This window comes from Pantherophis guttatus, chromosome 4, assembly GCF_059756535.1.
Source record: "Pantherophis guttatus breed Tessera chromosome 4, ASM5975653v1, whole genome shotgun sequence".
Taxonomy (NCBI): domain Eukaryota; kingdom Metazoa; phylum Chordata; class Lepidosauria; order Squamata; family Colubridae; genus Pantherophis; species Pantherophis guttatus.
The window spans coordinates 27,861,879-27,888,678 of NC_142066.1; the positions used below are offsets into that span (position 1 = coordinate 27,861,879).

The 26,800-nt window shown below is 41.1% G+C and overlaps 1 protein-coding gene and 1 long non-coding RNA gene across 3 annotated transcripts in view; one reads left to right on the plus strand and one right to left on the minus strand.

Moving 5' to 3' along the window:
• Positions 1-25,094, minus strand: part of SPHK2 (sphingosine kinase 2) — a 46,302-nt gene extending 21,208 nt beyond the window's left edge. The window contains exons 1-2 of the mRNA XM_034419546.3: positions 23,522-25,094; positions 22,001-22,528 (exon numbers count right to left, since the gene is read on the minus strand). Of these exons, the coding sequence (XP_034275437.1) occupies positions 22,001-22,424 (424 nt within the window). The 5' untranslated portion in view covers positions 22,425-22,528; positions 23,522-25,094. The remainder of the gene's footprint in view (positions 1-22,000; positions 22,529-23,521) is intronic.
• Positions 921-21,169, plus strand: LOC117666719 (uncharacterized). 2 transcript variants are annotated; one of them, XR_004591892.3, is made up of 4 exons: positions 1,063-1,178; positions 2,648-2,729; positions 18,351-18,658; positions 20,748-21,169. It is a non-coding gene; the product is annotated as an uncharacterized LOC117666719 (long non-coding RNA). The 2 variants fall into 2 exon arrangements; XR_015734198.1 differs by lacking the exon at positions 20,748-21,169 and having other exon boundaries at positions 921-1,178; positions 18,351-18,624.
• Positions 25,095-26,800: the final 1,706 nt, after the last annotated feature.

Below are 26,800 nucleotides of genomic sequence, written 5' to 3' on the forward strand. Positions count from 1 at the left end.
TGAATCCTGTCTGGCTATTTAGCACTTCTTTCTCAGTACATTGTGTATTCTTCTTTGTGAGTTCTTCATTGAAATTTGACTTCCATGAGGAATTAGTTCAATAACATGCATACTTTTTCGCATCTCATTTCTTTGGTAGAGATATGTAAGACTGTACATTATCTAATTTCTTGGTTGCACGGATTTAATTCATATTGGTTGATATAGGGAGGTTAAAACTTTAACTCTTTCACACTGATGTTACCTAGTTTGGGTAATGAAACATCTGCGACAAAACAACCAAGCTCAGAGATCACCACGGACCCGATATTTTTCTTGCAACTTTACACATTCAATAGTGATTCATCTGAGCTTAGTGATTTCTTATTTGATAATAATTTGATAATTTATGTAATTCTTATGACAATAATTTGACAGAGCAATTGTCTATTGTACCTTATTTTCTAAGGATTGTCACTTATATTGTTGAATATAATATCTCTCTGCATACGATTCTGTCCTCCTGTCATTTCTTTGTGAAACATTTTATACTGTAGTACACGTAGTCAAGTTACAACTATAATGGAGCCTGCCCATCATGGCTATAAGTTATGAAGGGTGTAAAATGGTCATGTGATCAACCTGATTTTAATGACCTTTTTTTGTGGCAGTCATAAAGCAAACCAATTGTTTGCTATGGATGTGATTTTGCCAAAAACTGGAAATAAATACAATTTTTTGGCAAAATGGTTGTAAAACACGGTCACATGACTAATAGGACACTGTGATAGGCTATATATACGGCCAGGTTGCCAAGTGTCTGAAGTATGGTCACATGACCAAGGGATGACCGTTGGAACTTTGAATCTGGGTCATAAGTACCTCCCCCCTGATAGGTTCAATGGAACTTCAAACGGTTGCTAAGCAACTGGCCATAAGCTAAGGACTACCTGTATTTTCATCTTTCATTTGCTTCTATAGGGATAATTAGAGTATTCTTGATATTCTTTCTTAGCTGTAGTATTTTTAATCTTGAAATCATCTTATTTTCTGTTGTTTTTCTCCATTTGTTGACATTCTTGATGGAGATTTTTTTCTTTTTCCTTTGTTACTTTCTGTTGGATGTCTACATTGAATCATCATTATCCTGTTCTGGTTTATCCAAGGCTTCTGCTCTCCACCTTTCTTTAGCTATGCAGGTCGTTTTAAAACCCATTTGAATTTTTCTTCTTCAAAATTTTTGAGATTCCTCACTTCAACCTTTAAAGTATATCTAATCTCTTCCAGCAGTGTTCACCTCATAATTTAAGCCTAGTGAATCTGCTTTTAATTGATCTTAGATTCTGATTAGACATCTTCCAAGTCAAATCTTGTTAAATTATTACCAAAACTGATTAATGTTTATTTCAATCTGCACCTGAAAATATTCTGACTGACTTGCACTTTTCCATATTAAGATCCCCATTTGATTCCATTATGTGTATTGTCAAATATTTGTTTTTTGACGATATTGCATTTACTTAATCTAAATCTTCTTGTTTAGTACTTCCACTTTCTTTTCTTTTATTTTACTCCAGTCACCACTGGTGATACTATATGCTTTCCTGATGTTTTATTTAGTTCTATTTGCAATTTGCCCCTATAATTCTTCAGTATACATCATTATTGCTTCCATAATATAGATGTTAACTAGATATTGGTTAATTCTAATAAACACAGTCCTATTATTTATTGGGTTAAAACCAAGGGCTGTACATATTTAGTAATGCTAAAATTTTGAACTTCACTGCTATTTTATTCTTTCATATTGCAGTTGATACACCTTCCATTATGAATCACATAATCATCTTATTTAAAGTGATTAACGTGCTCTATCTGCAATCACTTATTTCTAAAATATCCATTTCTATTTTGACAATTCAAAGTTGTTTCATGCTTTTCATACTCCATCTTTCCCTTGCATGAGTTCTCATAAAGCAAGAAATTCCTCTTTAGATATCAGCACTCTGAATACTCTTACAGCTTTGGTCTAACCATACCATCACTTGTACACCCACTCCTCATTTAGTGACTACATCAGTTAGTGACCATTCACAAATATACTGTACTAAAAATTCATTTTCTGACCAATGCATGCCTTTATGGCCATGGGGTTGTGTGAGAGTAACATTGGCAAAGCTGTAAGATAAAATTTTATCTGAATGAGACAGCAGCAACCTGTAGGAGATGACCAGGCTAAGCCTGAAGGAGGTGTCAAGCACATCATCAGTTTGAAATCCCTTTGCTCTCACAAGGGATCTAAGTCCAGGGTTGATGCTTATCTATTGCCAATTTGCCTTGAAGATTAGTAGTTCAGATTCTTGTTGAGAGATAGTGTGGAATAAACACTATTTATTCATTTGAATAACTTTTGTTTCCTAATTTCTTGCACCTGACACAACCACTTATCTTCATAGTGCCTTTTTCTTGCTCAATTATGGGTTTCATTTTAGGTGAATATTTCACCTAAAGACTGATCACTAGAACAGAAATCAGTTGCTAAATGTGGAGTGGGTGTATCAATATTTTTTCCTCAGTAATTAGAGGAGTGTTTCCTGACTTGAAGGTCTTCTTATCTGGTACCCAAACCTGTCTGAATAGTTTAATCATACAGTTTTCTTGCTAACAGGCTCTGTTGTCTAGGAAGCTACATTTGGCAGTGGACCTTTTTGGCTATGGCATCTGCATTGTGGAATATTTTACCTCACAAGGTGAGGATGACCCCATAGCTTCTGAATGTCCTTCAAGACCTGATTATGCCAGCAGACGTGAGGAGCCCAAAGGACAGGTGAATTAGTGGGATGGCTGTTTTTATAGTTTTTAAATTTTCTAATAATTGTTAACAATACTGATTTTAGATACTTGTTGTTTTAGTTTTGTTATACCCTGCCCACAGTACTTATAATATGGGTAGTTATATAAATTAGAAAAATAAGATAAAAATGTAACAGCAATTTATTGCTGCCTTTATTAGAGTTGATTTTGGAATTTCTTCTTCTAGATGGGATGGTTGTTTGTATGATTGCAGAGTCTCATCATGCATATTAGTTTGGTAAAAAAATATTTAAAGTTTATTTAAGAATAAACTTAAAAAGTTAAGATCTAAGAAGTAGATCTGGACTTCACATAGCTTGAATTTTAAAGGCAATACTAATGGAAACTATACACCATAGAGAGCTCTTCTAAATGCAAGGACAGTTTATTAGCTTTTACGTGATTTAGAGATTTGGCATTTGTATTGAGAACTTGCTGATCAAGACCATGTTATGCAAGCAAAAGGTCAAATATTGATTCCAGCTACTAATCATTAACTATTTAATTAAATTTTATAGAGATATAAATCTTCATAAGCACAAATATGCACAACACATTAAGCAATTGCATATTGGTATTTGCCAAAATTTTATATAATCAGGCTTTGAAGATAATTAGAAATAATTATGTATTCAACTTTAACCACTTCCCTCAACTGAGGTTTAATGGGTATAATCTGTAATAAAACCTCCAAAGTATAACCAATCAAATAAAAAATAAGCCCAAAAATATCACCAAATAACATGAAAAATATAAATTCTAACAACAGCAAGAAATAAATAAATAATGGATGTATTCAGATGTCAAAAGTCCTCTTCAAGAATTCCAGTTTAACCGTCTGGTCGGTGCAGGACTGGACTGTCATAGAAAACATTACAAATGACCATCCTATGTCTATAGTGGTGCCTAAAACTGGTTTAATAAGGGCAACTGTCAGAATTACCTAGCCAGCCATGAGGAATTATGTGAGTTAAAATTAAAGTCCACACCTTAAAGTTGCTAAAGTTGAAAAACACTGTTCCAGATGGAAGCTTATCCCAAATTTTGACTGTATTATCATGCTGCCTAAGTGCAACAATCTGGCACAATTCAACTTACGGTTATTAAAAGCCCCATGCGCTGTAATGCACTAACAGCAAATAAGGACATTTGCAGAATGCCACAAAGCATGGCATCTTCTCTTTTCCCCCAAACTCCTGTCAGATGAGCCATAGAGAAAGGCAAACGTTTTCTAGGATGATGCTGGTTTGTGGAAGAAACTTTTTCCAATGTTTACTCTGAATGCACAGAATGTATCAATAGGGGTGAGAACTGAACAGGTACTGTACTTAAGCCTAGCTTAGGTTGGTGCTTCCAACAGAGGGCAGAGCCAAGGCAAAGAAATGGGTGGGGCCATACATAATAATCTGACCTCCAAACAATTATTGATATTATAGTTATATAATTATTCTGTTTAATAAGCTTCCCCATTTCTAGAGTTAGGCAATTACTTCTGTAGTGGTTTGGCTCGAAACCCATAACCATAATTTGAAATGGAATCCTGTTTGCTTTCACATAGAAAACATGCAACACGGACTAGAGTTACTGTATTCTACTTTGACTTTCATCAGAGTTGAAGTGGAACAAATTTCTTTATCCAAGAAATGCCACCTTCTCCTTTCTACATGGCAGCCTTTTCTGCTGTTTCTTTAAGGTGACCTTACCCAACTTCCTACCTTCCAGATATACAGGCAGTCCTGGATTTACGACCACAATGGAGCCCAACATTTCTGTTGCTAAATGAGACATTTCTTAAGTGAGTTTTGCCCCATTTTACGACCTTCTGTGCTACAGTCATTAAGCAGGGTCCCTGATGCTCTATGAGCACCAAGGACCTTCATTTCCAACCTGAGCGATATAAATATATTTTCCTTTATTAGTACAGTTAAGTGAATCACTGCAACTGTTGAGTTAGTAACAAGGTTGTTAAGTGAATCAGAATTCCCACTGACTTTGCTTGTCAGAAGGTAACAAAGGGTGACTATATGACACTGCAAATGTCATAAATATGAATCAAATGTCAAGCATCTGAATTTTAATTATGTGACCAGGAGGATGCTACAATGGTTGTAAGTATGAAAAATGGCTATAGGTCACTTTTTTCAGTGCTGTAGTAACTTTGAATGGTCACTAAACAAACTGTTGTAAGTCGAGGACTACCTGAATTGGACTTCAACTCTCATCATTCCCAGCCTGGTTCTAATGCTAGAAAGCCAAGCAGGAGACACTTACTTAAAGCAAAACTAAATGCAGAGATATAACACAGGTAGTCTTTGACGTACAGCCATTCATTTAGTGAGGGTTCAAAGTTACAAAAGCACTGAAAAAAGTGACTTATGATCACTTTTCACATTTACAACCGTTGCCAGCGTCACATGATCAAAATTCAGGCACTTGGCAACCAACTCATATTTATGATGCTTGCAGTGTCCTGAGATAATGCGATCACCTTTTATTACCTTCCGAGAAGCAAAGTAACCTATGACCGTTTATCACATTTACAACCATTACAGCATCCCTGTGGTCAGAGGATCAAAATTCGGACACTTGGCAACTGACATGTATTTATGATGGGTGCAGTGTCCTGGGGGGGGGTGTCATGTGACCACCTTTTCTGACCTTCTGACAAGCGACGTCAATGGGGAAGCCAGATTCACTTAAGTTACTAACTTACTAACTTGTTACTAACTTAACTGGAGCAGTAGTGGAATTCAATTTTTTTTTACTACGGGTTTGGTGGGCGTGGCTTGATGGGCGTGGAAGGGGAAGGATGCTGCAAAATCTCCATTCCCATTCCACTCTAGGGCCAGCCAGAGGTGGTATTTGCTGGTTCTCCAAACTACTCAAAATTTCCATTACCGGTTCTCCAGAACCTGTCAGAACCTGTTGAATTTTTACCCCTGAACTGCAGGGAAGAAAGGTTGCAAAAGGGGGCAAAACTCATATAACAACTGTCTCGCTTAGCAACAGAAATTTGGGGCTCAGCTGTGGTCGTAAGTCGAGGACCACCTGTATTGAGAGGAAGGAATATTGTCCTCTCCTTTCTTGGCCTGCTTTGTTGGGTGAAGAGGGCCACTCTTGCACAGAGAAAGCTTTGAAATTGAAAAGTGAATGGGGTTGGATCACCATAAAATACAAGAGGGTGTTTAATTTGTCCTTTACAGCTGCTGTGGGAAAATGCCACAACCCAAGAAAGAGGCTCCCTGCACTGAAAGACTGGTGACTTTGCAAAATGAGTGTCTGGCTCCAATCTGAAGGACTCCTGTGGAGTTTCTCACCATTAAACTGCAATGCCAGCAGCTCTGTCTGGGATGCAGAAAACGTAACACTCTCAGGATTAGGATTCTATCATGGAATCTTGGCTTATGTCACTCCCCATAATGTATCTCTGCCTTTTGGTGTCTCCCAGGTAATCATGGATTCCGTTGCATAGCAGTTGGGGAAGTGTAGTGCCACATTTACACAAAGGAAGAACAAACTGTTCCTGTGTTTGTTTACAAGTTGTCCTCATGTTTGCTTGAGGCTCCTAAATTCCAATAATTACCCCCTCCACAGTCACATGACCCCAGGCACTTGGCCACATCTATGGACATTTACAGAATTCTTTCGTTTTGTGACTGCATTGTACAACAGGTTTGCTGAAAACTGGCATTTATTTCCACTTTTCAGCAAACTGGCCCATAGTGAAACATTGTTTTGCTTAACGAGCGCGGCAAGAAAAGGTAGTGAAATCAGATCAGTCGTGTGAGTGACCAGATTTACAATTGTCATGATTTAAAACTGTGATGAGCAGGCACCATTACGATCGTAAATTGAGGACTACCTGTATTATTACCATTAGTTATACTCTTGTGCCCCTTTTTCCAAGACTCTGACTTTGTACAGTAGACAGCAATGGCAATACAGGTATGTCCTCAACGTACAACCACAGTTGTGCCCAGAATTTATGTTGCTGAGAAATGTGTTAAATGAATTTTGCCCCATTTTACGACTTGTCATATGTGTTAAGTGAATCATTGCAGTTCTTAAAGAGAGATGAAAGAGGAGTAGAGAGATGGAAGAGAAGGGGAGAAGAGAGAAGGGAGGAAGGAAGAGAGGAGAAATCAGAGTAGGAGAGAGGGCTAGACAGGGAGGAAGAAAGGAGGAGAAGGAGAATGGAAGAGGAAGCAGAGAGGAGCAGGAGAGGAGGGAAAAAGAAAGTAAGAAGGAAAGAAGAGAGGGAGATGGTAGGATTGAGAAGAAAGATTGGTGTACAGCAAAAAAGATGAAATGGAAGAAGGGCAACCCCGAACATATATAAATATATTAAGATGAAGAATGAATGGTTAAAAAATAAAATAATAAATATGAATAAGCAGGAAAATTAGAATTTGAGAGCAAATGAAGATGTTATTTATATAAATAAGCAAAGAAATATTGAGAGATGATTAAAAAAAGGGAAAAAAGAAAATTCTGGCAAAAATTGTAATTGAGTAAAATGTATTTGAATTTGATAAATTGTATCAAAAAAGATGTGGGTGGGGGCTTCCTGTCTGGCTTCCGGCGCCGCCAGACGGTCCTCCGTGACCGCTGCCCCGTTGCCTGTAAAAGAGCCGCCTTTATACCTGAAAGGCGGCTCGAAAAACTCCATTTCCCGACGGAAATGTGAGTCTGAGCGGGCGGGGGTAGGTAGAGCCCTCTGCGAAGTCCCCAGAGTCTTTTTTAACTCTTGGGGATGAGCAGGTTGGAGCTCCCTATTTCCCCTCGCCGTCGCTCCGGGCATCGGGTGCACTCTGCTTTTTTGCAGAGCCAGGCGCTGGAACCGGATCAATTAGCATTCCATCAGCCGAGAGCCCAGGGGAGGGGCGGGGGGGGGTGGCGGTTATTATTAAAGAAGGTCTTGGTCCGAGGGAGACCACTGTGCCTCAGACTGCTGGATGTGAGTCCCTCTTCGTGAGATGGGGTCATGGGGTTCAGATGGGCTTGCTGCTTGCGTACCTGGCTCCCTGCCGCGTGGCAGCAGCCCTGCCTGAGCTACTCGACGTGATAGCCACGGTGGCAGTTGATACACCCAGGCTTATGGTCATGGGTGATTTCAACTTGCCATCCGTTGGTGAAACGTCTGGGATGGCTCGGGAGTTCATGGCTTCCATGACGGCCATGGACCTGACCCAATTAGTTCATGGCCCCACTCACGGGGGGGGGGGGACACACTCTAGACTTGATTTTTGTCTCTGGCCAGTGGTTGAGTGATCTTGTTATAGGGGATATAGACATGGAACCCTTGTCATGGTCAGATCACTCACTCCTTCGTCTGGACCTTCGTACCGCTACACCCCGCCGCAGGGAGGCGGTCCCAATTAGATGGGTCCGCCCCAGGCGCCTGATGGATCCTGATAGGTTCCAGACGGAGCTTGGGCCAATTCCTGATGATCTGGCACACGACTCGGCCGAGGACCTGGTAGCTGCCTGGGATCGGGCGGCTGGTGGGGTCTTGGATCGAGTCGTGCCTTTGCGGCCTCTGACCCGCTGTCGATCCCTTGCGGCTCCTTGGTTCACCGAGGAGCTGAGGGAGATGAAACGCCGGAAAAGACGCCTAGAGAGTGGTTGGAGGGCCAGTCGCGCTGAATCTGACCGAACACTGGTAAGGTCGCATATTAAGACCTACCTAGTGGCGATAAAGACGGCAAAGTGTAATTACTTTTCCGCCTCTATTGCGTCATCAGGGAATCGTCCGGCAGCCCTGTTCAGGGTAACCCGCTCCCTGCTCCATCTGGGAGCGCGGGAGGATCCCTTGGAAGGCAGGGCGGAGGATTTCGGACAATACCTGTATGACAAAATCGCTCAGATCCGGGGGGACTTGGACTCTGACTGGGTAGATCAGGGCAGGGTGACGAGGAATAGTCTTGAGAATGTTATCTGGGAGGAGTTTGATGCTGTGACTCCCGATGATGTGGACAGGATTTTGGGGAGACTTAGTGCGGCCACATGTTTACTGGACCCGTGTCCCTCCTGGTTGGTACTGGCCTCCCGGGAGGTTACACGAGGCTGGCTCCAGGGTGTTATCAACGCTTCATTGAGTGAGGGTTACTTCCCCGCGGCCTTGAAAGAGGCGGTGGTGAGGCCTCTCCTCAAGAAGCCGTCCCTGGATCCGGCAATATTGGCCAACTATCGTCCTGTCTCCAACCTTCGCTTTCTGGCGAAGGTTGTTGAGAGTGTGGTCGCGCGACAGTTTCCGCAATTCCTGGAGGAAACATCCTATCTGGATCCGTTCCAGTCTGGTTTCAGGCCTGGGCACAGCACGGAAACGGCATTGGTCGCGTTGGTTGATGATCTCTGGAGGGCTCGGGACAGGGGTTGCTCCTCTGTTCTGGTCCTGTTAGACCTCTCAGCGGCTTTTGATACCATCGACCATGGTATCATGCTGCACCGGTTGGAAGAGTTGGGGATGGGGGGCACCGTGTTACGGTGGTTCTCCTCCTTTCTCTCCGACCGGTCGCAGTTCGTGTTGACAGGGGGGCAGAGGTCGACCTCGAGGCCTCTTATATGTGGAGTGCCTCAGGGGTCGGTCCTCTCGCCCTTCCTGTTCAACATTTATGTGAAGCCGCTGGGCGAGATCATCCGTGGCTTTGGGGTGAGATACCATCAGTACGCTGATGATACTCAGCTGTACATCTCCACCCCAGGCCACCCCAATGATGCCCTTGAAGTGATGTCCCAGTGCCTGGAGGCTGTACGGATCTGGATGGGGAGGAACAGGCTCAAGCTCAACCCTTCCAAGACTGAGTGGCTGTGGTTCCCGGCATCCCGATATAGTCAGTTGACTCCATCACTGACTATTGGGGGCGAGTCTTTGGCCCCCACAGAGAGGGCTCGCAATCTGGGAGTCCTCCTGGATACACAGCTGTCCTTGGAGGAACATCTGACGGCTGTAACCAGGGGGACCTTTTATCAGGTTCGCCTGATCCGCCAGTTACGGCCCTTTCGTGATCGGGATTCCCTGTGCACAGTCACTCATGCCCTCGTGACCTCTCGCCTTGATTACTGTAACGCTCTCTACATGGGGCTCCCCTTGAAGAGCACCCGGAGGCTCCAACTGGTCCAGAACGCAGCAGCGCGGGTAGTGACGGGAGCAGCATGGCGCTCCCATGTAACACCGCTCCTGCACGAGCTGCACTGGCTCCCAGTGGTCTTCTGGGTGCGCTTCAAGGTGTTGGTTATCACCTTTAAAGCGCTCCATGGCATAGGGCCTAGCTATCTCCGAGACCGCCTGCTGCCACCGACGACCTCCCATCGACCCGTGCGCTCCCACAGAGAGGGCCTCCTCGGGGTGCCATCAGCCAAACAATGCAGGCTGGTGACCCCCAGGGGGAGGGCCTTCTCTGTGGGGGCTCCCACCCTCTGGAATCAGTTGCCCCCTGAGATAAGGAGAATCCATGACCTCAGTGCCTTCCGCCGTGCCCTTAAAACCTTCCTTTTCCAACAAACCGGGCTGGCCTAATTCTTTTTAAGTGTTTTTAATTGTTTGGTTTATTGTTTTAATTAATGGGGCCAAATTTATATATATTTTTTTAACTGTATTTTAATATTTGTATTTGATGTTTTTATTTGGCTGTTCACCGCCCTGAGTCCTCAGGGAGAAGGGCGGTATACAAATTCAAAAATAAAAATAATAATAATAATAAAAAAAAAATTAACGAAACTAACAGATGGATTTATCAAAAAAGAGATTTGGACTTGGGACCCTAAATCGCAAGTATCCTTAATGAATTTATAAGCATTTCAAAGTGAAAGGGAGAAAAAAAAACAACTTTAAAATGGCGACCGCTGAGGCTTGGGACGTAGAAGAAAGCTGAAAGTGAGAGTCCTTCCATAACAGATACAAAGTAGTGGAATATATAGCGCTGGCTACAATTTGGAAGAAAATTAGCTATTTTAAGTTCCTCTCTCCTTGGAGATTTGTACTTGATCTTGTTTGGGGGTGTGTGGAAAAAAGAAGAGTTTGCTGGTAGGATGGCGTTACTAATAAAGTCTGATAAACAAGATAAACTGTTTGAAGAAGCTCTGAGCCTACAGACTCTGCAGAATGGTTTTAATTTAAAAGAATTTATTCAGGAGGAAATGGCAAAATATTATGAGACTGTGAACCAGAAATTTGAAAAATTAAGGCAGGAAATTAAAGAAATGATACAACTAAAGTATGATAATTTGCAACAAAAGATTGTAACAGTGACTAATGGTTTTTCAGAAGTTGTTATAAAGTTGGATACAAATATTAAATTGCTAGAGTCTAAAATGGAGAAAATTGATAATTTGGACAATAAAATATTAAGAATTGAAAAGGATTTAATAAATATTAGAGACAATGTTTTAGAAGTAAAGTCTAAAGAGGAAGCTGGTCACAAGACTTATAATGCAGAAGATATAAAGCAAGGAATTGAAAGAGAAGTTGTAATGATGCAATACAGGATTACAGAATTTGCGATTAGAATCAGAGGCTTACAGGAAGATAACAGTGATGACTTAAGAAAAACATCTGCTCAAGTTCTGGCTGGGGTCTTAAAGGTTCGTCCTGAGGAGGTATTTAGTAAAATTGATAAGGCGTATAGAGTTAATTCCTGGATTGCAAAGCAAAGGCAATTGCCTAGAGATGTGGTGATTTACTTTACAGATAAAGATATAAGAAATGATATTGTGCAAAAATCCTTTAATTCTACTCTACAACTGTATGGGAGAAAAATTTGGATATATAAAGAATTGCTGCCTAAGATCTTAAGAGATAGAAAAAAATTTGGCCTTTTGGTGACTGAGTTAAGAAGACAAAATATTTTATTCAGGTGGGATGTTCCAGTGGGTATAATATTGAGATATCAAGGAGTTAGATATCAGTTAAATACTGTTGAAAAAGCGGAAGAATTTTACTATAAGGTACTTAAAAAACAAAATCAACAAGAGACAGAAATTCAAGAAAAGCAGAAGGAGATGGAAATAATGAAGAAACAACAAGTTAAAGAGGCCTCCACAGATGAGCCGCTTTTGGATTCTTCTTCAGAGGTCTCAGCTGGATTATTTAATAGAAGAGAGGCGGTTCCGGACCCTAATGTAATGATTTATCAAGCCACAAACCAGCATGGAAGTCAATCAGATGATATACAATTTACAGAACCAGAAAGATTTCAGCCACAAAAGCAAACCCAACAGGATCAAGTTATAGATCAGCACGAAAACCAAATAATCGATATACAATCTACAGAAAGGAATTCAGGATGGAGATCCAACCCACAAAAAGTCAAGAAAAGAAGAAGTAGGTCTCACAAAAACAAAAACTTTTAAACTAAACAACAGTGTAATGCCAGTTACTTATGAGAGGACTGAATATACGAAAAGATAATGGGCAAAGTATTGGTTTATTTTATCCTGAGGATAAAGCAGATCTCTGCAGTGCTGAATTTTTTGGGATGTGAAAAAGGCCTTAAATTGAATGGTTGGAAATATCTTGTTTGTTTTTTGGATTTCTTGATAAACATATTACGTGTACGCTGAGTTATATGGCAAGAGATCTACTGGATTGGAGCACGCAGAAGATCTGGTTGTTACCCTATTATGGTGGTTGGAATTAATAATCTGGATAAAAGACACCTCTATAGACATTATATGGAATATAAATATAAAGTCACTCGGGTGGTTGTCGGGTTTTTTTTTCTCTTTTTCCAACATGAAGATATTTGTTACTGATGGGGGCAGATGGTACTTGAAGATACAGAAAATACTGTTGGAATTAGGATGTGATGTTACCCTAACGTGGGCGATGGAGTTTATCATCCAGTTGAAAGACATGACAGAAGATATTATGTGGATTACAAGTCTAAAGTTTTTTTTCTTTTAGGATTTTATCTACATAAGGGAATATTTTTCTAGTAGAGTGGGTAGAATAAAGATATTAAGAATAATTATGGTAATTTTGTAGGAAAGTGGGTGGAGATAGGTTAGGTTATTGATTGTTTAGTTTAAAGAAAAGGGATATTATGTTTAGATCTGAATATATGTAAAAGATTTGAGCTAAGAGACATAATGATGGGGGGGGAAGGAAATGGGTAGTTGAATAAATGTTAAATTAGGATTTATTGAATAGTTTTGGAGCGGAAGTATGTTCTGAAATGTTATACCGTATGGGGGGTAGTAAAAGGGTAGATTATGAGCAGAAATTGTTAAATTGGGAGATATAATAATATTATTATGTTAAATTAGGAGTTATTAGATAATGTTATAATAGAATGTCACTTTGAAATGTATATTATAATATAGTATAAGGGGGATATGATAATTTTATTAGAAAGAAAGGGTCAGCATATGGAGATGGAGTAAGTGGATAGCAAAGTATGATATAATCTGTTATGCATTTGGGTTTCATTATGAAGAAGTCAAAGGGGAAGGGGGGGTGAGGGGGGTTAGGGAGGGGGGGGGAAAGGGAGGGAAATTTGTATTTGAAAAACTTTTTCAATAAACAAAAAAAAAGATGTGGGTGAATGTGGGGGGGGGACCAATGAAGCTTGATTTTTTTTAAAAAAAGAATCACTGCAGTTGTTAAATAAAGTAACAACTAGTAAAGTAAATTAAGTGAATCTGGCTTCCCCACTGACTTTGCCTGTCAGAAGAATTGCAAAATATGGTCACATGACCCTGGGACACTGCAGGTGTCATAAATATGAGCCAATTGTCAAGCATCCAAATGTAAATCATGTGACCATGGGGATGTTACAACGATCGTAAGTGTGAAAAATGGTCTTAAGTTACTTTTTTCAGTGCCGTTGTAACTTTTAAATGGTCACTAAATGAACTAGAGGACTACCTGTACATGAACAGAAATCACAATGTAAGTAGCAAATAATATCCTTTAGCTGCCCTCCAGAAGGAAGCCAATAGAAGAGAGGAGCAGGAGGAACTGTCCCATTGCAAAAAGGGATCCACATTTTCCCTATCTTGGGACCATTTCTGACAAAGGACTGTGAGCGCTGCTTTGAAGGAGATGGGAAGACCTGAGGGATCATTAACAAGGAATAAAATGCTCCTAACTACATTTGTAGTTTCTTTGACCAATAAATCCCATAACAATAGTACTTAAACGTACCATGTTTTCCCGAAAATAAGACCTATCCTGAAAATAAGACCTAGCTTGATTTTTTACACGTGCGGCCAATATAAGCCCTATCTCCAAAATAAGCCCTGGTTAAGTCCTTGCCTACTCCGTTGCACCTGGTTGCATGGGGTGGGGCAAGGTGCACGGGTTAAAAATCAAGCAAGGGTGGGGATGGGTGGTGGTGGAGCTGCTTACCTTTGGACAGTTGCAGCTTGCACACCCTGACACCTGCCTCGCTTGCTGGTCCACTTCTACGGCTGCTTGCCGCTGCACTCCCAACCTCCATTTTGCCATCAGAGACCCTCAGGAAAGGCCTCTGCAGCCGATAAAAGAGCTCTGCATTGACGTGCACATCAATCTGGAGCTCGTTTCTTGTCTGCAGAGGCCTTTCCTGAAGGCCTCTGGCAGCAAAACAGAGGCCGGGGGTGATGTGCGCAAGCGGAGGCAAGTGGTCGCAGAAGAAATAGGCCGGCAGCGGCCACCCAGGCTCTGTCCTGAAGGCCTCGGACGGAAAAACAGAGGCTGGGGGGCGACATGTGCGAGTGGTGGCAAGCAGCCGCAGAAGAAGTGGGCTGGCAACAGCTACACGGGATCCTGCTGGGCTGCTGGTGCTGCTGCCGTGAAGTTAGTCAGTGGAAGACATTCCCAAAAAATAAGACTCGATGCCTTTTTTGGGGGCAAAAAAATATAACACCGGGTCTTTTTTTCAGGGAAACATGGTATCTGCTGCTTCACGGTGCTTTACAGCACTCTCTAAGCGATTTATAGAAGCAGCATATTGCCCCCAACAATCTGAGTCCTCATTTTATCAACCTTGGAAGGATGGAAGGCTGAGTCAACCTTGAGTCAGTCAGAATCGAACTGCTGGCAGTTGGCAGAATTAGCCTGCAATGCTGCATTGTAACCACTGTGCCATCACGACTCTGTTGTGGTATTATTTAATTCAAAATTTATTTAGTATTTAATTCAAGATTTATCTGATATATTTGTAGGACCTCAAAAAATGGTTTACACAACATTACTAGAATTAAGTCACAGGGCAATATCCTAAAATACAAAGTCCATAAAAAAGAACTGAAGACAACTGGACTCAAACTTCCAGATAATGTTCAGCTGATTCATGCAGATGTTCAAAAGCAGAGGAGCTACAATAAAGATCTGAGGCAAAGTCCAGGAACATGAGATAACATAAAAGTTCAATGACTTCTTCTCAGTCACTGGTATCTCACCTTCTGGATACCTGAAGAAATTTCATTAGATATTTTGTATAAGGATGAAGGAATCCCCAGAAACCTGGTTCTGACTGAATGAGCTTTATTTTTATTGATTTATTAATCACATTTACATGGCTACCCATCTCACAAGAAGTGAGCAGCTGGGCAGCTTTATCACCAAGATATAAGAAATAAATGGGATGGAGGTGAGGGGCAGGAGTAGAAATAATCTGGATCAAATGAGGGTAAAATCCTACAGTAGGAACAAGGATGAGAGGATTCACACATCCAAGTACATCTAAGCTAAGCAGAAAGACAAACCAAGCAGCTATTTCCTGCAATAATTTTATTCCTTATCATGGTATTTTACTAAACAAAGCTTTTATCTGTTACAGAACACAAACTACTAAACTACACCGCATGCCCAAAGAATGCCACTGAAACTCACTAGCTAAGCAATTTTCATGCAACACACTTTTTGTTGCTCTCTCACAAGCTGATGAGACATGCTTCAAGATGCTTCACTTCTATACAAGTGGTTTTTGTCTTTGAACTATTCATTTAGTGACCACTGGAAGTTACAACAGTACTGAAAAAAGCGGCTTACCATCATTTTTCACACTTACAACCTTTACAGCATCTCCATGGACATGTAATGAAATTCGGCCACTTGGCAACTGACTCATATTTATGACAGTTGCATAAATATCACCTTTTGTGACCTTCTGACAGGCAAAGTCAATAGAGAAGCCAGATTCGCTTAACAATTGTGTTGCTAAGTTAACAACTGCAGTGATTCACTTAACAACTATGGCAAGAAAGGTCATAAAATGGGGCAAAACTCACTTTACTGTCTTGCTTAGCAATAGAAATTTTGGGCTTAATTGTTTATTGTGAGTCAAGGTCTACCTGTAATTTTACACGTTTACACCCTCCTCAATACACCAGCAATTTTATTTAATGAAGGGCAGTTCCTACTCGGAAAAAATTGTGGGTTCTACCACTCTCTACTTTATATGATATGCACAGCCGAACAACAGTTCTGGTTTCTTTTTCCCAAATGCCCCCTCCATATAAATTGTCATCACCCTCTCTTGCCTAGGCTGATAGGCCAATGGGTCTGGATAACATTGCAGCCCAAATGACACTGTCCCTGAACCCACAAAGAAACTCTCTAAAGCAGGGGTCTCCAACCTTGGCAACTTTAAGACTTGTGGACTTCAACTCCCAGAGTTCGTCAGTCAGCTTTGCTTTGGGAGTTGAAATCCACAAGTCTTAAAGTTGCCAAGGTTGGAAACCCCTGCTCTAAAGGCACAATATACAAAGCAAGGGCAAAGCATTTTATAGATCAATACCTAAGGATTCAGTAATTCTTCCAAGGACAGAAGATGCACAACAGATGCAAACCCTTCAAAAGTTGGCAGCAACTAGTAGCTCTTAATGTGACAGAAATGGAAACTCTCCTGGAGACTATGAGGAGAATTCCATCAATAATGCATAGAATTGAGTGCAATCAGCTCGATCCCACTCAAGTAACTGAACTATCCCCATGTATTATATAGAGACTATTTAATTATACCGATCCCCATAGACAATATGATTAAATACAACTGAATTTAAATTCCGTTTTCTCTTCATGCTGGCAATCCCCACATCTTTCCTGCTGGCCTCTGCTATTTCTCTGCATGCCACACAAAGATCAAGAACGATCCTTGTGTTGTGTGTCTGGAGACCAGAGAAAGGAGGTGCCAACACGCCCTTCCACCAAAGTTCAGCTTTATGCTCCGTAAGTACAGATAGTACTCATTTAATGACCGTTCGTTTAGTGACTGCTCAAAGTTATGATGGTACACAACTACAAGTTGTAGTTATGAAGAGTCTTCAAAGTGTTCCAACAGATCCAGTGGTCACATAATTGCCATCTAGGCATGTGGCAACTGGCTTGCACTTATGACAGTTGCAGCATCCCACAATCATTTGTGCAACCTTCCCACTCAGTCAATGGAGAAGCCAGAAGGGAAAGTCACAGGCTGTTCCAACAGGTTGCTTGCATTCTCCCATACTTGGCAGCAGTCGCCCTCAGCCTCCCAACCCGTTGCTGGCTACCTCGCCTCTTCCCTTGCCTGACAGCAGCCATTACCTGCTTGCTGGCCTGCATGCAAACCATTGAAGACTTTCTTAATGATCTGCAATCCTTGCTTAACAACCGCAATAGGGAATGCCAAAATTGCTATCGCTAAGCGATGCGGTCACGCGATGGTGTGATTTACAACTGCATCACTGCGCGATGGAAATGTCAGTCCCAATTATTGTTGTTAACCAAGGAGATGAGAGACAACAGCCCTGTGTTCTAAGCCAGGGGTCTTCAAACTTGGCAACTTTTAAGACTTGTGGACTTGAGGAATTCTGGGAGTTGAAGTCCACAAGTCTTAGAAATTGCTTAGAAGTTTGGAGATCACTGTTCTAATCTTTTGGGAGTTAAGTCTCCGGTATGGGGCTTAGATACCAGTTGTGCAGTGTTGAGGACTTACATCATCTCTTATGCTTTACCATGATTATGGGAACCCATGTGGAGACTTATTAGTAGTCTCTCTGTGTGTGCATGCCTCTCTCTCTCTCTCTCTCTCTCTCTCTCTCTCTCTCTCTCTCTCTCTCTCTCTCTCTGTGTGTGTGTGTGTGTGTGTGTGTGTGTGTGTACACAATGGAGAGTATCAGGATAGAAATGGTTCTCAAATGATTCCTCCCCTATATACTGGAACTTCGATGGCAGAATGTTATATACAATATTCTAAGCACTGTAGCATAACAGGGTTTCCATCATTATAATGCTATAATTATAAGGTTGAGTTATTTGGCACTTTGTAAGTAATGATTTATAGGACTTTTTTCTTTCAGCATACACAGGTGTTCCAAGGTAGCTTTCCATTGTCAAGCTTCAACAAAGTTGTGTCATCACGTAATCCGGTCTATATTCTTGACATATAAAATGTATCTACCAATACAGCTTCTTTTGTATGTTTTGCTGTACAGATTTTAGCTTAGGGGGACACCTGCCCTCAGGGTTCATTTGTGTTTTGATTACATATACAGAAAAAATACCAACTGACTATTAAAGTACTGCTTTTTCTCCTCATTCTTATCCTCCATAGACCTTTTCCAACTGGACTGAGCAGCTGAAATTCTTCAGTTTTTTTTTTTTTACTTCATCTGAAAAACATACCATTGGTACAAAAGCAGAGCTGACAGATTTCCTATCAATGGAAATGATATATCGAACACAATCCTTTAGTTTTTATCCTGTCCCACAAAATCTTCTGGATGAGAAGAACAGAGCAACATTGTCTAACCAAACAAGTCTAAGAATCTGGAGAGTGAATGAAAATTCATAAGCTAAACAATAAAAGTTGTTTAGCATCGTTTGAAGGAAGCACCCGAAGCACAAATCCTGTATCACACAGTAAGGAGGAAACCTGCATGGTTTAGTCCCCTCTCCCTAGGCCACCCTTCTTCCACAAAACCACTAACCACACCATAAAAGCAATTAATCATATAAATCTTCTAGCAGCAAATGCATTCAACTACCCACCAGCAATGGGTAAATGCTAATGCATCATACGGAAATTCCTTTTGAATTAAAATGAATGGGGGAAGAGTGTGCGCTTTCTGACAAGTTCCCTTTTAATACTGTCCCTCCTATGCAGTGTTCAGCACTTTCTCTTCAGTTTTTTAATTGCTGGTACAGCTGTCTGTGTTTAATGCATCATCATCATTTAGAAAGCCTGCTCTTTCTCCTGGTACACAAACTCTGAAAGCAAGCACTTCTAGGAGGGCATACAGTTCTGTACAAAAAGTACTGCATCTTATGGAACAGCAATTATTTTGACTTGGTTCTTGAGAATTCTTCTTGCAGTCAGCTGATTCCTGACTTCTTTGTGGAATGTGCAAAGCCAGATGCAAAAGGAAGCCAGGATGCTGTATTTGTATGTTCTTCGTCCTTAAAAAAATAGAAGCCACCCACTCGTTTTAGCTAGAGCTGAATCAGGCACTGCTAAGCTAAACAGCACGTTGTGAACTGTGAAGTCTCGGGGAACATTTGAACTTGCCATGAACAGGCTCTGATTAGACAGCGATAGGCAACTGTGGCCCCTTTACAATCTGTAGACTTCAACTCCCAGAATTCCTGAGCCAGCCACACTGCCTCAGGGATTCTGGGAGTTGAAGTCCAGAGGTCATAAAGGGGCCACAGTTGTTCACCCTGGTTTAGAGGTTAGAACAGGGGTCCTCAAACTTGGCAGCTTTAAGACTTATGGACTTCAACTCCCAGAATTCTCCAGCCAGCTATGCTAGCTGGAGAATTCTGGAAGTTGAAGTCCACAAGTCTTAAAGCTGCCAAGTTTGAGGACCCCTGGGTTAAAAACTCAGCCACTTGGAGGCAATAATCTATGGAGATTCTCAGCCATCCAGGTCATAGCTATCTCAAAGGTGCTTTTTTTCAAAAGGCAACTGAGCTGTTTTTTCCTTGAGGAAGAAGTAGTTTTGCTTCTCATCCAAAAAGCTGCATCAGTTGTGACAGGATGGTGGGAAGGGGATGGAAGGATTATATTTATTTGCAGTCATCTGGTTGTTAGCACTCTCTCTGAGATCCATAGAGGCCACCTGGGGCAGGATTTTTTTTTATTCCTTTTGATAAAGGTATTTAAAGCATGCAATCTCCTCTTGGAGCTAGAAGCTTTAAAATCTCCTCCTTGAACTTTTGTAATTTCAGGTGCACAGCTCTAACTCAAATAATAATTCAACTATTACTATTGACCCACATCAATACTTTTATTCTGTAGCCCAGGAATGTCAAACTGGTAGGCCCCGGGTCTTATGCGTCACGCACAGGCCACGCCCACACCAGCTCCGCGAAGGGGAAAAACACTGCAAAATGTCAAGCAATGTGGCGAGTTTGACATTTGTGCTGCTGTAGCCAATACTCACGCCTTCATAACTTTTAATTTTATGCGCCATTTATGGGGTAGTCCTTGATTTACTACCACAACTAAGTCTGCCAATTACACTCATCATTGTTGTAAAGTGGGTCATCACATAACCAACACAATTTCACAACTCTTTTTTGCAGTGATCATAAAACAATTGCCATGGTCATTAAGCAAACCCATTGTTTGCTATGGGGTGTTTTTGCTGAAAGCCAGAAATGTTGGATTTTAGTAAAAATGTAATAAATTGCAGTCAACTGATTGGGGGTGTCACAATTGGCTAAAAATGTGGGCTGGTCGCTGAGTGCCCAAAATGGGGTCATAGGGACAGCAGCCACTGGAACTGGATTGTAAGTATCTTTTGGGAGACCATGTTTAACTTCAAATGTTTGCTGACTGACCGGCTGTAAATCGAGGACTACCTCTCTTCTATTTGACTGTTCCTTCCCCTCTGTTATATATTAAATAACCTCTTATATATGGTGCTGATAAATAAGAATACACAGTAAAGAATCACTATCAGTCTGATATTATTTAATCTAACATAATATATTCTGTATTTTTTAGAGTTGCTATGCTGATTGGAAATTACAGAACTGAATTCAACACACTTGAATTCAGAGCTGCAGCTTGTAAGCAAGTTGTTCATCTGGATCTTCTTCCATTTTCCATTTACACAAATTGCAAGTTAAACACACTTGAGTGTGGGACATGAAGCCATTGCAACATTTGACTCCATAATTCCCAGGACATTTATGTTCACATTTTAAACAGAAAGTTCATTCAGTTAGCAAAACATGCCTTTAGGCTGTTTATATGATAAAAGGAAAAACAGAGAGGCATATATTCTCTTACTTCTAGCAGACAACAGTAATAATGGAAGGTTTTAAAAACATAATTGCAGAGAAACGTGACAATTTCAGCTGTCAAAACTGCTCAGGGGGAAGCAGGTCTAATACAATGTAATCCGAGGTTCAGCTTCACTACCTTTAAATTCTGATGGGAGTTGCCTTCCATTAAATAAAGACAGGTCAATGCAGCAATAATTTTATTCAAATATGCTATACTTATTAGAAAAGCCATAACTTGCTTCCATCTCAATTTACCAAACATTTCAAAAGCTAGCAACACCCTGAAATATGAGTTTGCATCTTCCCAGGGCAATCCTATATCATATGTATTTGTAGATCGGAAATTAATCTAAAATCCCAGCAATTTGAAAGTAAGATTACAATAAAATTATAAAAAATATTGATAATTAATAATTTTGCAGCAGGTATGATGCAAAGATAATTTAGAAAGGAACTGAAGGAAAAGGGTTAGCAACATGTTCTAAGAACAGAAATAGGAATTTTATATTCTCTGGGTCATGAGAGCTTGTACTAATTAATTTTGACTTTTTTAACTAAAGATTGACACTTCTGCTGGCAGGCATACTCTAAGTTGATGTTCAGTTTTTCGGATATCTCATAAAATTATGTGGAAGGCCTGCACAACAATATTGTATTTATTAAATTTATATGGAACTCATCTCACTGCTGAACCACTCTCGGGGCTATCCTACATTTAAAGCACATACACACTTTTATTCTTTATCTTCCAGAAAATCATCCAATCAGAATAAGAACCTGTTATGAATTCTCTCCCAATAAGGTGATTGTTGTTGTTGTTGTTTTTTAAAGTGATAAACACAGAAGCACACATAAGACTGGCAGTCCGACAACAATACAGTTGAAGGAACACCACCGCATAGAAACAGATAGCATCTGCCATCTGTCTAGGTGAGAAGCAATACTCCCCAATGCAGGACAACCCCTTACCTGTTTCACTGGAAATTGGAATCCCCAGCACTAGGCACTTGATGGCAGCTGCCCATTTTTCGGCCAGAGCCTGGTTGTCCTTGTAGCGCTCTGCTCCGTCCACTTGAAAGGTCTTTGCAATCCGTTGCCGGGCCCTTCCTGAGCCCACTGCTACCTTTTTTTTCTTCAGTGGGTAGGCATAGATGCAGAAGAATGCTGACTGGTTTGCTGCTGTATGGCTTCGCAGCGTATGGCAACCTACCACATCTATCAGCCGTATCACAGTCCGTTGATCAGTGTCTGGCTTGGGTACTAGCCGCTGGATATGCAATTCAATCCGGGTGAGGCTGAGGGCATAGCGGATCCCCTTATGCGGGTAGGCTCCAAACTCCCCATGGAGGATGGCCTCGGAACCTTCTCGACAAGGCTTCAGTACCAGGTTCATCTTGTCATGGAACCCCAGCTTTACAGTTGTGCTTTATATCTGTCAAACAGCTGGTTCCAACCCACCACTACTTAACCTCCTTTTTCAACACTCCTCCCAGCACCCTAGATTTGAAAAGCAGGATTTAAAAACCTTTCCATTAGCACAGATTTTCCTTAAGTCAGCTGGGCAGCCAATGCAACTTCCTCTCACCAAAAAACTTGCTTCCTCACTAGAGCTTCTTAAGCATTTTCCAGAGTTAATTGCTCTTTTATTGAGCAAGAAACTTTTGAGCCAAGGAAAGGAAACAAGTGGAGAAATACAGATATGCACGTATTTCAACTTTTCTGAAAAATGTCATCCAAATTCTAGAGGAATGAACACAGACCTGTCTGACTCATTACAGGTTTGGTATAACACTAGGGTTAATAAGTTTGAAAAGAGGCTTTTCTTAGCAAAACAGATGCTTCTTCAGAAACATATGTAGAAAATCTTGTTTTTCGCATGATAAAGTCCCCCTCTAGATAAGGTGTTTAAATATTTAACTAGGAAGCTGTCCAACCTGTAAAAATCTGATCAAACTAGCTGACCACAAAGCATATTGTTTCCCTTCCCTTTAAGATTTTATTATTAGAAGTCTGATTCGCCCAAAACTTCAGAGAAGGGAAAAGAACGTCAGTTAAAAATTAAACAAAATATTGATCTATTTAGGTGACACTCAGGAATGAAAGAGAAAGAAAAATACAAACAAACAAACAAAAAGTTGAGTTTGGAAAGAATGCAGGGATACCCTCCTACCCACCCTTCAACTAGCGGCAAGCGAAAATAAAGTACTTTTATTAAGGCACCCCCGGTTTGCCGGTTTAGCCCAACTGTTTTCAATCCCAAGGCTTAGAAAAAAAAATAGCTTCTCACAAATGTTTGCAAGAGAGTGTCATCATAAAAGGGGAGAAGAGGGGAATCGTCTTACAAAGCTATTTAGAAAAAGAAGGGAAAAAAAAGGAGGAAGGCAACAGAGCTTACCATTGTTATACACACAGAGAAATATACATTTATGCTGGGAGGGGGAAGGACATTTGAGATAACCCCCCCCCCGGAAAGGACTATTCCCTTCTCACCGGGTATGCTTTCTCCAAAAAGCCAGATGACCTTACGTAGGAATCAGTGGGGAGGAGAGGGGGGGAAAGGAGGAGAAGCACTTCTCAAGGTCTCCCCACCCCTGACATCCTCCAGTCTTCAGGACCTCTCCCACACTTCTTTCCACGCTATCCCTCCCTTTGCTCAGCCCCAACTCTTCTTCCCGCTTCCCAAACCCAGTTCTTGCCTCTGCACTGAGTTGCTCATCTGCAAACATTGCCTTGCATGCTATACCGGGAAGTGTTCTTTTCTACCTGGGGAAACATGAGCAACGGGGTGGGGAAAGCTTTCTCCCGACCTATCAGAGGTCAGCAAACCGTGGCAGTCCCGCCCTTCAACGGCTCCCTCCTCGTACATTGGTGGGTGGTTTTGCCATCTTTGACGACAGCGCGGGTATAAAGTAGCCATCTTAATTAAGGGACGGGCACCAACGAAGGGGCTCAAGTTACAATGGAACGTTGAGTTCTTAAAAGTTCTAGCGGAGGAGGTTGTTTTTTTCAGCGATGATAGGTTTTGCTGAGGGGAGAGGGGCAATTTGAGCTTTGGGCAACGCCAAGGGAGAGAGAAATTTCCAGCTTCCTCCAGGACTGCCATCTTTTAATAGGTGAAAAGAACGCAGATTCCGTCTCGAGAAGAAGGATGCGGTGGCGGCCATTTTGGATCAGGGCAATTTCATCCTCCACAGCCCATTCCCTAGCCTAGCGTAAACATTTAGTCAGGGAAACTTCTGCATGCGTCACGTAGCGTCATCCATTTTGGATATGGGCAAAACGTGGCACCTTTACCTGGAATTTTTCTTATGGGAACGCAAGCCTTGATTGGCTGCTTTCAGCTTAGATATGTTGGAAGATATGAGAAACTCAATATTAAAAGAGCAGGGAAATTCCCCTAAAGAAAATACGCAGAAACTCAGGCAGAGTTTCAGCCCCCACCTTTACCAATGGGCCATTAAGCCACCTTATTTTCCAAAACAAAGGAAGAAAATTACAGGGGCCTGCAACATCCAAACAGATGTGGGACACAGGAAAGGAAAACAAACACTCAAAAAAGGGAAAATAAATCAAGCCAAAGTAATTTAAACACATGAGGAAAAAAGAGATATTCACAGAAATAGCAAACTGAATAATTATAGGAAATAAACAACTACAAAGGGCTAGGAAAAACAGTGGACTATAAAACAATTACTTATTTGCCAGATCCAGGATGGAAGAACCTAATCACAAACAAAAACAGGATTTAACACCATAAAACAATTGCACACATAAACCAGAACCTAATCACAAACAAACAGGATTTAAACACCATAAAACAATCACACACACAAATCAAAGAATTCACATGCCAAATCAAAAGACTTTAAAAGGGTCACATAGAAAATCAAAAGATGTTTTTAGGATATAAAAAAGGGTTACTCTTAACAGTTAAGACAGGCTAGCCTCGGAACGCTGTGCTTGCATTTATTTCTTGCCTGCCTTCCTAGAAACAATAAACTGATTCTACTCTTAAGCAGCTGACCTCCAATCATTTCGAAGTTATCTCCCAGCCTGGAGTTTTGAATTCAGGAAGGGGAAGTTCTTTCTTACAACAATCCTTAAAGGGAAAGGCTCCTTTTTTCCCCTTCCAACAGATACTAAAGAGCCGCTTATGAGAAGACTTTCACTCCGAAGTTCCCATATAATCAGTTACAAATATACAATATACAGCCTCCACGTCATACCTATTCATATTGTTATACACTCAACAGAAAGTGGAAAAATAGAAAAGGTGGCTGACTAGGTGGCTTAGTGGCTAAGACACTGAGCTTGTCCATCAGAAAGGTCGGCAGTTCGAATCCCTAGTACTGGTCTCCTGCATGGGCAGGGGGTTGGACTAGATGACCTCCAAGGTCCCTTCCAACTCTATTACTAAGTGGTATGCAATAAATTTGTTTATATACATATGCAGGTAATGCTTTTTAGAAACCAGAATTGAGACTGGCAACTTGGTCTATTATTTATTTATTTCATGTATTTATATGCTGCCCTTCTCCAGAAGGACTCAGGGCGGCGAACACAAGTTAAAAACATGTACAACAAAATCCCATTTTAAACCAAATTAACTAATAAATAATAAAACCCAGAATCAGAGTCAGCCTATTTGCTTGAACAGTCAAGTCTTCAGGTCCCAACGGAAGGAGCGGAGATCAGGAGCCGTCCGGAGCTCAGTAGGCAACTCATTCCAGAGGGTGGGAGCACCCACAGAGAACGTCCTACCCCTGGGCGCCGCCAGACGACATTGGCTCGCCGTCAGAACCCTGAGGAGAGCAGCGCTATGTGAGCGAACAGGACGGTGAGAGGCAGGCAGGAGAAGGTCCTGCAAATATCCCGGACCTAAGTCATGTAGGGCCTTATAAGTGAGAACCAGCACCTTGAAGCGGACCTGGAGAACCACTGGTAACCAGTGCAGCTCACGCAGGAGAGTTGTTTTATGGGAGTAACGAGGGGCTCCTGTAACAACCCGTGCAGCTGCATTCTGGATTTAAGCAGAGCAGTCAATAAGTGAAATCACGACCGTGCTTGTAATTTTATTTCAGCTTTCCCTTATTTTACAGACCTACAAAGATTGTAAATATGAGGACGGATAGCAAAATTACTTTTTCATCGCTGTTGTAGTTGAATAGTCGCTAAATGAGGACTACCTGTGTATACCTATAATAGTATTAAAACCAAAAATAATCTGTTGAAAGCAATTTAGAAGACTTTGAAGTTTTTCTAGAAATACTAGGCTATTCACTACTCCAAAGGAAAATATAGCCTACACTTTAGGATAAATATAATTCTAGATACTGTATTTCTTTTATACCTGATTTTCAGGCCTACATGAATAAAAAAACACTTCTTCTGTATTTAATGTGTTAACAGACTCATACCATAAGATGTGTTTTTATTTTGCATGTACCTATGTGCAACACAATACCTCAATAACATTGATACATCACTTGTAAAACATCTACAATTTGTATAATAATTACAGTATAAGATCACAACTAAAAATATATATAGGCTTAGTAAACTGGAGGGGCCCATAACCTTTTTTTTTCTTCTGTTCAACTGTGCCCAATTCTCAGAGACTTCCTGGACAAGTCCCTGCAGTTTTTTTGGCAAGGTTTTTTAGAAGTGGCTTGCCCTTGCCTGCTTCCTAGAAATGAGAGAAAATGACTAGCCCAATCTTACTCAGCTGGTTTGTACCTTAAGGTGGGACTAGAACACATATCTATCCCA